General features: G+C 36.3%; 2 protein-coding genes across 3 annotated transcripts in view; both read left to right on the top strand.

Moving 5' to 3' along the window:
• Window positions 1–12,339, top strand: part of LOC308222547 (sodium channel protein type 2 subunit alpha) — a gene marked incomplete at both ends in the record, with an annotated part of 422,596 nt that overhangs the window by 90,491 nt on the left and 319,766 nt on the right. The gene's annotated exons all lie outside the window — the stretch shown is intronic.
• TTC21B (tetratricopeptide repeat domain 21B) overlaps window positions 1–12,339 on the top strand; it is a gene marked incomplete at both ends in the record, with an annotated part of 44,157 nt that overhangs the window by 26,207 nt on the left and 5,611 nt on the right. Inside the window, 7 exons of the mRNA XM_080621593.1 lie at window positions 1,715–1,903; window positions 4,869–4,979; window positions 6,013–6,094; window positions 6,860–7,010; window positions 7,515–7,676; window positions 8,145–8,340; window positions 10,090–10,314. Of these exons, the coding sequence (XP_080477719.1) occupies window positions 1,715–1,903; window positions 4,869–4,979; window positions 6,013–6,094; window positions 6,860–7,010; window positions 7,515–7,676; window positions 8,145–8,340; window positions 10,090–10,314 (1,116 nt within the window). The remainder of the gene's footprint in view (window positions 1–1,714; window positions 1,904–4,868; window positions 4,980–6,012; window positions 6,095–6,859; window positions 7,011–7,514; window positions 7,677–8,144; window positions 8,341–10,089; window positions 10,315–12,339) is intronic.

Below are 12,339 nucleotides of genomic sequence, written 5' to 3'. Positions count from 1 at the left end.
TCAAAGTTGACGTTTTTCCCCACATTCTCCTACAGTGAATCTCTCCCAAAGCAGTCTGTTTCTGTTACTCTTTACTTCTTTAGTTCTGTCAGGTTTCTCACTATATCACACTTCAAAAACTTTGTTTTGTCTCTCTCCCCTTTTTTCTTTTGTTGGTTTTGTTAGTTTCCTCAAAACTATCCTTCCTTATACCAGTTATTTTTGAGTCTTTTCCTGCCACATCCATTTACACAAAACCACCTATATTTTGATTATTTCAGCAGGACTTAACTGCTCGGTCATGTTATTGCTGCCTCTTAGAGAGTTTTTTTTTCTCTTAGTTTTCAGAGTGATGTTAGAAGTTCCTCCTGTATTTTGCTTTGTGTTTTAATTCTCCTTCCCTGCTAGGCAAAAAGGTAGGGGAATGAGAAGCAGCAGAGTAATATTAGTGCTTCCATCTCTTCAACCTGTGAACTTTCTAAATGAGCCAAACGGGCCTTCTGAGATTTTATTTCAATGTTAAGATAGCTGCAAAACTGCTTGAGCAGAAAGAGGAAATCACTTGTGTGTTAATTGGTTAGAATTGCAGTTGAAATCAAAGAAAACTGGTCAGGCATAATCAGAACCATGCTTCTGCTGGACTTTTCTTAATCACTCCCTAAATGAAGGACCTCAAAATGAAATTTTAGGGGGGTTTTGCCTTTTTTTTTTGCCTTTTTGCCTGAGTTTTCTGTACTTAAAGCTGTTAAGTGCATACACCTTCTGGGGTGTGGCTTTTGAGTTTGAGGTCTCTTATATATACCTTATCAAAAGCTTAATTTTAAGAGAAGAAAAAGAAAAAGGAGAAAGGTATGTAACACTTCATTTAAATATTCTTGATGTGGAAATGTAGCTCAGAGACTTAAAAGAAGTTCTTAACAGGGAACCCATGGAGGTGATAAAATTTCTCTAAGCAGAACTGCAGGGTTTGTGTGCAAAAGCATTGCTTTTCCCTTTAATAAAGAGGATTTGTTGAATGATGTCCTAGCATTTTTTGTGATTACAACTCTGCTAGAAGTTATGAATTTGAACATAACCGTTTGGCTTGAGGAGAAAGTTAGTTATAAATAATGCAAGGAACAGAAATACGGAGAAAATTTAGACCGATAAAAATGTGTCATCTTTATTCAATTGAATGTATTTGACCTAAATATTCCTTAGATGGAATATTAAATAAGCTTGTTCATACCTCTTTTTTTCTTCAAGTAGACAAGGGGTAAACTTTATCCCTTCCCAGCTTTTTGCTTTAATGTCCTGTTCATTACATTTCACAAACACTGTATCTATGATTATCTCAAAATTATGTTCTCTAAAGTATAGACTGTACATTACTGGATCAGCATACAGTTGTCATAAAGAGTATTTTCTAAAAAGTGTACTGGGATTCCATCTTGGAAGTGTTGAAGAGTGTGCTGCTTTTCAGCATGTTTTTAATGTGGGTTTTGGAGAAGCAAGGCAGTTTGAGGCAGGTTATCGAGAGAGAGATTGTGGTGGTGTGTACTTTGCTTGTTTTCATTGGTATTTCTTACAGCAGAGACAATTTTATCCACTTTATTATTTGGGGGGGTTGTTCATCTATAGGATACATAGTGTGCTTGTAGAACCTTTAAAAAAATTAATAAAATCAGTATAAATTAGATAATATAAAATTAATTCCTTTGAAATTTTTGACTGTTCACTCCTTTCCCCACACCAGGCTCGGGAATTACAAGCCAGAGTGCTTAAACGGGGTCAGATAGAACAGATGGATGCAGTTCCTGCACAGAAACAGTTAGCAGCTGAAATTTGTGCTGAGATTGCAAAACATTCCACAGCCCAGCGGAACTATGAAAAAGCAATTAAATTTTACAAAGAAGCTCTTGTTCACTGTGAAACCGATAACAAGGTCAGTTCTCCCTCTGACTATTTTGCATTGTTTTCCCATTCAGTTATGATATCTAGCAGTACATTTTTCTAATTATCCACAGTGTAGAAATGTATTTGCAATTATTTATTCTTTATGATATGCATAGAGCCTTTAACTTTCTTCCCTCTATTGCGTATCATGATAAAATAATTGTATGTTCTGCTAATTTTTGTCTCTTTTACAAACTCCTAATTCAAGTGGTAGTCTGCATGCACTCTGAGTTGTCCATTAGAATGTATACTGGGCTTGTCTTCATGTACCAGTTGAGGACATGTAATGTACGCCCAGTGTTAATGGAGATTGTTTCGGTGTTGCTTGTTGCCTGTCCTCTGGAATGAGGTATTAGTGACTATGGTCAGTTGAGACAATTTCTGTCTCTTCTTTATCTGTTTTAGAAGCTTTAGACTTTTATCTGAATTTGGTAGGATTCCCTTTTTAGTCACAAAATATTTAATGGGGTTTTTTTAGCTTAAAATAGAGATATTAATACATTTTTTGTCAAATTTCCATGATTTTCTAGCATAAGTCTGTTGTATATTTAGGTATATGTGAAGACTTCTTATTTTGCTGCTTCTTATTGCATAGCTGTCAGACTCACCAGCTGCTAAATTATTGGCATATCACCTGGTTTTAATACTTGGACTCATGTGTTGCAGCTTTAGGAAGGACTTAGATTCTTGAAATCACAACTTCAGCATCTTTGAGACAGGCTTTCCTCAAGGCAACTTGTGAGAATGAGGAAGAAATAGAAAAATAAATAGGGACAGGAATAAAAATATCCTTAAAGTCTTCAAAGAAAGGTAACTTCCCTTTCTACCACTAAAAAAGTGAGGAAACTGCCTGTCATAGTACAGGTACAGCTATGGCTTCTGTTCTGTGCCATCCCACTAATTCAGTAACAAGGCCATAATCTACTTCTTTCGTTCACACCAGTACTGAAATACCAGTGTAGCACTTCCTTTCATTCTTGCTAAAATCATATTATTGAGAGATTCCGATTGTTACAAGATATGCTGTGCACTGACGTTTGTACTGAATATTTGCTAGATGCAGTTAGTGGCAATTTTGGCTTTAATTCTGCTTTGCTAGCAACACAGAATACAATGACATCTTAGTAAATCTGGGACTGAATTTCTGGTTAAGAACTTGTTCCCTGTTTAGAGTATTGAAAGCAAAATGCTTTTGGTTACCCACAACCAGTTTAAATTATAGAATCAGAGAATGGTTTGGGTTGGAAAGGACCTTAAGATCATCTAGTTCCAACCTCCTGCTATGGACAGGGACACCTCCACATTAGACGATGTCGCCCAAGGCTCTGTCATCTCATTGTATTTCTATAGTTTCAGTAGAGTTGAACTTGTTTTCTTCCCTTCATTTTTAAAAACATTGCTGGTACAGGATTTAATTGAATTCTTTTAGATTACTAAATATAAATTTGAGCTGTTAAACACCCACCTATTTCTTGATGTCACAGAGTTTACTTTCTTTAAAATTATATATGGAAATCTAGGAAATTCCTATGAAGCTGTCTGTACTGTGTTTCATCAGAAGAAATTCTTCTGTGTTCTAGCCGAAGTAACCCAAACCAGATTTGAAAAAAACCCAGTCAGCTAAATGTGAGGAGATTGTAGTCCATGTCATAAGGGTTTTGGATTGTGTTGTGTTGATTTACATAGTTAAATTTGGTAAGTAATACCTTACCTCATTTCTCTGGCTAGATAAGAGGCAGTGCAGTTTCCAGATGCAGACTTAAAGTGGATCGCAGACTGCATCAAGGACATCATTTCAGAGTATCATTATTGTTTGGGTTGGAGTTGAAAATTTAGAGACTTCTTCCAGTCAGTAGAATCTAGTATAGAAGACAGTGCAACTGGCATTCTTCTCTTGCCTACGGCAGGAAGTGTTCCTTGACCAGCACACCGCTTTTCAGTCTTCCGCTGTTGTGCACAAAAGAACAGTGGCTTGAAGAAAATATTCATAATTAAAATTCTTACAGCATGCTGTCTCCATATCACTTCAGTGCTTACCCACCTGCCTTTCTGAGTTATATAGTAAATGTTTGAATATGTGAAGAATGAGAAGTAGGAAGAAAACAGTTGTTAAATATTGTGAATGTAGCCTTCATATCCTGAATAGGATGTTCAAAATACTGGTTTGATTCAGAAGTGCCATTCGTAAGTGTAACCAGAGAAAGAATTACAATGCAATTATAAGTGCCTCATTTCTGAAAACAAAATCAAAACACCATGTAAAGTTAACCAGGAGAGACATTGCTTACTGTTTGTCTAATGCTAGTCTTGCTTTGTGATTGGTTTAACTCCCATTTGCTTCAATAGGAACTTGATTAAATCTGTGGTAACTCTTGTGTTTATAAACTTTTCCTTGGCAATTTATTCAGAATAGTCTGCAATGGAACTTTACCCTTAAAGATGCATGCTTATGTACATTTCAGGTTGTTAATATTTATTCTGACGTTGCTTCAGAAATGGATCCACACACATTCTTAATGCAAATGAGAAAATGAAATGCAAATAAGAAAGCGGTTTCTGCTGGAATTTGCTTATACTCGAGAACTAATTGGTGAATGTTGATGAGGTATTTGCTTCTGTCAGGGAATTGAAAACTACTTGCATTTACATTTTTTTCCAAGAAAATTATTCTTACCAAAATAATGTAGTTTTCAGAGCAGTTCTGTCTGAGCAGCTCTGTATTCAGTGTACCTCCAGAATTTCCATCTGAAGAAGAAAAGTTTTATCTGTTTTAAAGGTGAGGGACTGGAAATTAACTTACTTGACCAAGAGCCTACAGGGAACAACAGAAAGCTCTCACTTTAGAAGAAAAATAAGTTTTCCCTGAGGCTCTGAAGTCTCAGGTTAATACTCATAGAACTGAACCAGCTTTCTTCATCTTTGAATTACTTCTAGTTGAATATTTTAATGTACAGGCAATGTTGGAACTTGCACGTTTGTATCTTGCACAAGATGATACTGATGCCTGTCAACATCAGTGTTCCTTATTACTGAAGAATGACCAAGATAATGAAGCGGCAACAATGGTATGTGCTATTATACTAATCCTGTATCAGGAGTTTAATTTTGAAGTTTGTGTGTCTGCAATGTGATGGATCCTTGAAATGCTACTTTTAAGAAAGCCTGCAGTTTCTAATTTCAAGAAACATGAAAAATCCATTGCAACAAAATGTTTTTCTGTTTATGCTGGATAATCATTCAGTGTGTTTCTAGCAATCACAGCCCTTGTTCTATCTTGATAGCACAGTAATATTAAAGCAAATGTCTAAAAAAAACTTCCAGAAGACAAGAACTATGTACTTAAGGTGGTTTTACATTCTTATGCAATCATAGATAATCTTATTCCTCAAGCATTTTTAATCACAGTTGCAGATTCTCTATGCAGGATTTGCATACTTGTCTGCTTAAGAGACTGCTCAATAGACTGAGCAACTTTTGCTTTAGTACATTAGGAGCAAAATGATTTTAAGAAGGCAATAATTTGTTTTCTTACAGCGGTCTAACATCTGGAATTTATCCCAGTAGGGTGCAAGAACAGGGGTAATAGCACTCAATATTTGTTATTAAATCTACTCTTTATTAACTACCTCTCAGTGGAGAGAAAAAACTAAATAATTTGTTTTACTTCCAATGCTGAAGTAGTTGTCATGTTTCTTTCTCCCTAACTTTAAACTGATTTTGCTTTTCTGTGTGCTTAATCTGCAGATAATAATAAGGAAATTATTATTATTATAAGAAAATAAGAGTAAAGCTATACAAGTAAAACCAAACATATTTGGAAGCTACACCAAAATGTTTAATTCTCTTTTGATTTCTACCTGAAGTGAAAATTTGAAATATGAGCCTGTACCTGCTCATTGTTATCCTCTATGTCTATCTAGGGAGAGTGTTTATTTTCCAGAGAGTAATGAAAAATCCAACTCATTTTACTTCTTGCATAATTTCTGCAGCACTTTAAAGCTGTATTTTAAGCTTCCCACTTTCGCAGAACTGAAGTTCATTATAAATGACAATTGATAATATTTTGCTTTGTTTTCTCTAAATTGGTCCATATTGTAGATGATGGCTGATCTCATGTTCAGGAAGCAAGATTATGAACAAGCTGTCTTTCATTTCCAGCAGCTTCTAGAACGCAAGCCAGGTGAATATTTAGCAGTGATATTTTTAATTCTTTCTGATACATAGTTCTAATAAATAGAAAAATAAATATCTAAAAAATACTTTGTATGATTAAAAAGAAATGTGCTGTTTATAATGCTATAGATCCTATAAACAAAGACCATTACTGTATGTAAAAACATAAAGCTATTTTAGGGGAAGCTGAGAAATTTATTCTATATACAGTAATTTACTTTGCTGCAATATAATGTGCATTGTTTACCTCAAGCCAAATATACCTAGGGTGTTACGTACTTGCAACTGTAAAGCACTTGCTCTTGTGTTTAAGGCATCAAGTGAATGAGTGCAAAGCTAGCTTTTTATTTCAAATTAATAAAGGAAACTTTATTATATGAATTTGGAATTCCTGTAATAAAGTTGCTGTTAGCAGTTTGCAGATTATGACCAGAGAGAAAGCTACTAAAATCTATTAAAACAGTAACATAGTGAATGTAAACTTTTCTAGAGGACTTTGTGCAAGAAGTCGTGAGAGCACAGCAAATGTTTTTGTTTGAGTGCTTTTGAAAGTGAAGTACAATTATACTTATCTTTGTAAAGGTTTTTATAGAAATATCTCAAGTATCACTTGATATCTTCATTCTTGTATCTGTGGTTGCTATGTAATATGCCTTATGTATTACGCCATATATAATTTTTGTATGTGAAGAAAAGACAAGCTCTTTATTTCTTAAGATATTCATATAGCAAATAACGAGAATCACAATGTCCTAATTATTTGTATATTTAGATAACTATGCAACCCTCTCACGATTAATTGATCTCTTAAGAAGAGCTGGGAAACTAGAAGAAGTCCCAAGATTTCTGCTAATGGCTGAAAAGCATTCTTCCAGAACAAAGCTTGAACCAGGATTTCACTACTGCAAAGGGCTGTATCTTTGGTACTTGCAGTTATAATTAATATAAGGTTTATTTACCCATGATAAGGTTTATTTACCCATTATCATTCAAAGATCTATCTCTATATATATATAATGTGATAAGTAAATGACAGGTAGTATGGCACTATTTTCCTAATTACTTAAGGTGCTAGGACTTCAAGAAAATCTCTTCTCTTCTGAAATACTTTCCAGTTAGCTCCTCTTTAAAATGAAGCTATCTTATCTGTCTCACATGCATCTTTCATATTTCCTGTTTGTTAAAAGGGAGGGATATTCTTTCTGAGTCAATAATATAATACTACTTATTTTCAAATTTTAGAATTTATCAGGCTGTTTTTTGCCTGCTCCTTGCAATAGTATGTGTGCTCTTTGAGCCTTGCATTATCAGTGTGTGCAAGTGTGTAAACTGTTTTATAAATACTTGGGATTCTTTGGGGGTTTGGGTGGCATTTGAGGCAGGAAATTTTACTTGCCCATCTTTAAATATTTTCATTAACGGTGTAGGTATACGGGTGAACCAAATGATGCACTCCGGCATTTTAATAAAGCTCGAAAGGACAGTGACTGGGGACAGAATGCAGTCTACAACATGATTGAAATTTGTTTGAACCCAGATAATGAAACTGTGGGTGGTGAAGTCTTTGAAAATCTGGATGCTGACATAGGGTAAGTGGATGCAATAAATATTGCTGGGATTCTTCTGTCACCCCTATTCTCTGCTTCTCCTTATAATGTACCTTCAATTAAATTGCTAGAAGTTTGAGCTTATCTAATGCTTCAAATATTCTCCTTACGGTATTGTGAGAGCTCATTCTAGACTGTAATAAATCACTCTCAAACAGAAAATACAGATTTTTATCTGGAATCCTGGTCACTTGCAGTGTGAAAACCAGCTTGTTAGGTTGAAACTGCTGTGGTTAAAGAAGAGAATCAATGTAGAATCACAGAATCACAGAAACCCAAGGGTTGGAAGGGACCTCAAAAGATCATCTAGTCCAACCCCCAAATGCCTATGTAAGAAAACCGTCTTGTACAAAATGGCATGCCTTTAGCATGGAATCAATACTAACTTGTAATTAATTTAGTGTATATTAAAAAAATAAGCTTTTACAAACACTTTCTTTCCAATAACAGTAATTCAACAGAGAAGCAGGAGTCTGTGCAGTTGGCTGTAAGAACAGCAGAAAATCTTCTGAAGGAACTCAAGCCTCAGACTGTTCAGGGTCACATTCAACTGCGAATCATGGAAAATTACTGTCTCATGGCAACCAAACAGAAATCAAATGTTGAACGAGCACTGAACACTTTCACTGAAATAGTAGTGGCTGAGGTTAGTAACATGTATCATTTGCTTCTCTTTCACAATGTAGGGGTTTTTTAACTAGTCTTGTGGTTTACATTCAGAAACAGTAGCGTGTTAGTGCAATTCATTCTAAGGATTTTTTTTCCTTATTAAAGAATATTTTATATAAAATTTGGAAAAAAAAAAAAGCCATGCTGAAATAATAATGTTTTTTGGAAGTTTTCCATAGGATTGCAAATTTATAACTCAATGCTAATATTGCCAGTTACTAAAATATAGGCTGCTTGGTTTGAGTTGCTGGGTTTGCTTTTTAATTCCCAGGTTTGCCAGCACTGTGTCTGATGATATAAATCAATGCAGTACCTTCATTCTATAACCAGAAACAATTAAATATAAGATGCCTTCATGTACTTCATGACAACTTGGCATAATTTAGATTCCAGTACAAGATTATCCATCTGCTTAAAATTCTTCCTTACAATGGAAATCTTCATTACTTTATAGTTTGATGTAGTCATTAACTTTAGGATTAATAATGGATGCTCTTATTACCAGCACCTTTCAACATATTTTATTTAAGCACTTTTAGACACATTTAGTCTGTAGGAATGCCAAAAAATACTTAAGTTACTACTACCCATTGACTGGGTGCTAAACCTCTCCTTGGCTAAGGTGAGCATGCTGATGCTTATCTTGTGTGTAAGGCGGTTCTGAGAATCACAAGGTGTCCCTCTGCCTCCAGCACTGGCTTCTGAGTCCTGCTCAGTATTGATTTGAGGTTCTTTGAATATAGAATGCTTTTCACATGGTGACACAGTTCTAGCAAGAAGAATGCTCCAGTCTATTTAGTTTTCTCTCCAGGGTCACATAAAACACACAGTTTTAATCTTTTCAGATTTCAGAGGTTATTGATCCATGCCAGGTGTGACTATTGAGGGAGAGGGGAGATGAGCTGATCATTATGTGGAAGAGGGCTCTTTGGTGGGGTCTTTTTTTATCTTTTTATTTTATATAACCCATTATGGCAAGCCTGTTTTACAGCACAACCCTACAAAGAAGTGTAGATGCAGAATCCGACAGTGAGCCAGGAAGGCAGAGAAAAAGAAAGAAGCTTTTAAGTTAGCTGTGATACTCTCCACATTTAGGATGTAGTTTTGGAATGCAAACCCCATTCTCATCAATACCCCATGCTAATAAGGGCAGGATTTTAAAAATCACACTTGCTCCTGTACTTCTTACTACTTACCTGTGGCTCTTTGCATGGAATGGTGGCTTCTAGAAATCCTGCTTGTTATGCATAGCTTTTGGATACAGGCAGTTTAGACTTACACTTTTAGGAGCTGTAGACCTAATAATAGGACTTTTGACAGGCACTTCTAAAAGTAGAAGATACCACTTGTATAGTGAGTTCAAGTGAGTTTCTATCTGAAGTATTTATTGTGTATCAAAAGGATTGGTCTTAGTGATATCAGAATGTTTCTTGTTGAAATGAAGCACCTGTGGATGCTTTCAACATTTCCTGAGCCTGAAGAAGGTAATTTTGAGCCCAAATTATTTTCAGCATGTTAAATATTTAACATGGTGGTTATCATGGTTAGTCTTACAGAAATAATCATAGGACTAGATGGAAAACATGATTGTAAGGTTGGATCTCTATTTCCTGAGATTTAGCTTTTAGTTTAGTTTTCAGATACCTGGTGAAAGTCTTCCTAAAATAAATAAATAAGTTTTATAAGCAAAGTAAAAGCACCAAGCAGTCACTGCTTTTTATTGCAGAAGGATCATATCCCAGCACTTTTGGGAATGGCCACAGCCTACATGATCTTGAAACAGACTCCACGAGCCAGAAATCAGTTAAAACGAATTTCAAAAATGAGCTGGAATCCCATTGATGCAGAGGAGTTTGAAAAGGGTTGGCTTCTGCTTGCAGATATATATATTCAGTCTGCAAAATACGATATGGCAGGTGAATTACTAAAGCGATGCCTTCGTCATAACAGGGTAAGTGCACGTTTAAAGTAACCTTAGTAACCTCCTATTTTAATTCAGCTATTTTTCCTCGAAACATGATTCCAAAATATATTTCTTTTTCCAGTTGCCTGGTATTTCAGTTAGAAGTAGACCATAACAAGCCAGGAAACATCAACTTCACACTGGAAGATAGTAAACAAACCTGTGAATGCTGCTTAGTCATTTTTATTCATATTCTATAATAACTCCTGCAAGTTTTAGCTGTGGGGACACTAGAAGCTTAAAGTGTGTATGGAATGTCAGAGATGCACTTTACTAAGCCTTGCAAAGCTGAGAAAGAAAGATATAGCCATATAAATTTTGGAGACTGTAGGAGCAGACACAGATCTCAGCTCTTGTGCTGATTTCTCATAATCACATTTTTTCATCTATACACTTCACTTTCCCCCACATGAGACACATCCAATAGCTCTATAGATGCTATGCTGGAGGTTCAGGATGGTACTTATAGTGCACAGATTTGGTTTTGAAAAGGACCTGATTCTGTATATTTCTTGTTTGAATTCATTAGGATAGAAGATAAGGTTTGTTACTCTGTCTCCTTGAGAGCTAGACTTTTTTGAACCTTTGTTCTTTTTATTTCTAAATATAAAACTAAGAGGCAGCTACAACAGTTCTTGATACAATGGTGTCAGGTACTTCTGCAGAGATGCCCCTTAAAATAGGATGTACTCCATTTCATTTGTACAGAAAATTATTCTGAATTTTAATTAAGAAAAAACTCTGCCATAAGGTCTGTTACACGCTCATCCAGATCGCCAAGGGAAGTTGCAAAATCCGTACTACTGGAGGATAAACATGAGTCATCTCCAAACTAAGACACATTTGAAATAGATGATTTGTTGAGCAGGTATATACCACAAATGACACTTTGTTGCAGAAATTTCCAGGCAGCTCTAAAAACATAGCCTACCAAGGAATTTGTTTCCTCTAAGAAGTTTGAATCCCAGGAGGAACCTAGATAAACAAGCTGTGTTTGATAGGAAGGAGGATGGCAAAATAGAAGTCAGCAACTCCAGTTCCTTAACAAAACAGCGCAGTAAAAATACTGACATTTCTCTAACTTGCATGCAGAGCAGCTAAGCAGGAATTGTACTATATGAATATATGTTTAACATTTTATATCTTAAAATGTCTTCTTAATTCACAAAACAATATTTTGCATTTTATTCTCCAATGTGGACAATATTATTTGATTGAGAAAACACATTATTGTGATTAATTAGTTTTTAGAATTGTTTTTAGCAGTCAGAATTTAATCATAGAATCATAGAATAGTTAGGGTTGGAAAGGACCTTAAGATCATCTAGTTCCAACCCCCCTGCCATGGGCAGGGACACCTCACACTAAACCATGCCACCCAAGGCCTCATCCAACCTGGCGTTGAACACCACCAAGGATGGAGCATTCACAACCTCCCTGGACAATCCATTCCGGTGCCTCACCACCCTCGCAGTAAAGAATTTCTTCCTTATATCCAATCCAAACTTCCCCTGTTTAAGTTCTAATCCGTTACCCCTTGTCCTGTCACCACAGTCCCTGATGAATAGTCCATCCCCAGCATCCTTGTAGGCCCCCTTCAGATACTGGAAGGCTGCTATGAGGTCTCCACGCAGCCTTCTCTTCTCCAGGCTGAACAGCCCCAACTTTCTCAGCCTGTCTTCATACGGGAGGTGCTCCAGTCCCCTCATCATCCTCGTGGTCCTCCTCTGGACTTGTTCCAACAGTTCCATGTCCTTTTTATGTTGAGGACACCAGAACTGCACACAATACTCCAAGTGAGGTCTCACGAGAGCAGAGTAGAGGGGCAGGATCACCTCCTTCGACCTGCTGGTCACGCTCCTCTTGATGCAGCCCAGGATACAGTTGGCTTTCTGGGCTGCGAGCACACACTGAAGCCGGCTCATGTTCGTTTTCTCATTGACCAACACCCCCAAGTCCTTCTCTGCAGGGCTGCTCTGAATCTCTTCTCTGCCCAACCTGTAGCCATGCCTG

This window comes from Psittacula echo (assembly GCF_963264785.1).
Source record: "Psittacula echo genome assembly, chromosome: 6".
In the NCBI taxonomy this organism is placed as follows: domain Eukaryota; kingdom Metazoa; phylum Chordata; class Aves; order Psittaciformes; family Psittacidae; genus Psittacula; species Psittacula echo.
The sequence above is the reverse complement of the archived record's forward strand: the minus strand, read 5'-3'. Positions and strand labels throughout refer to the sequence as shown.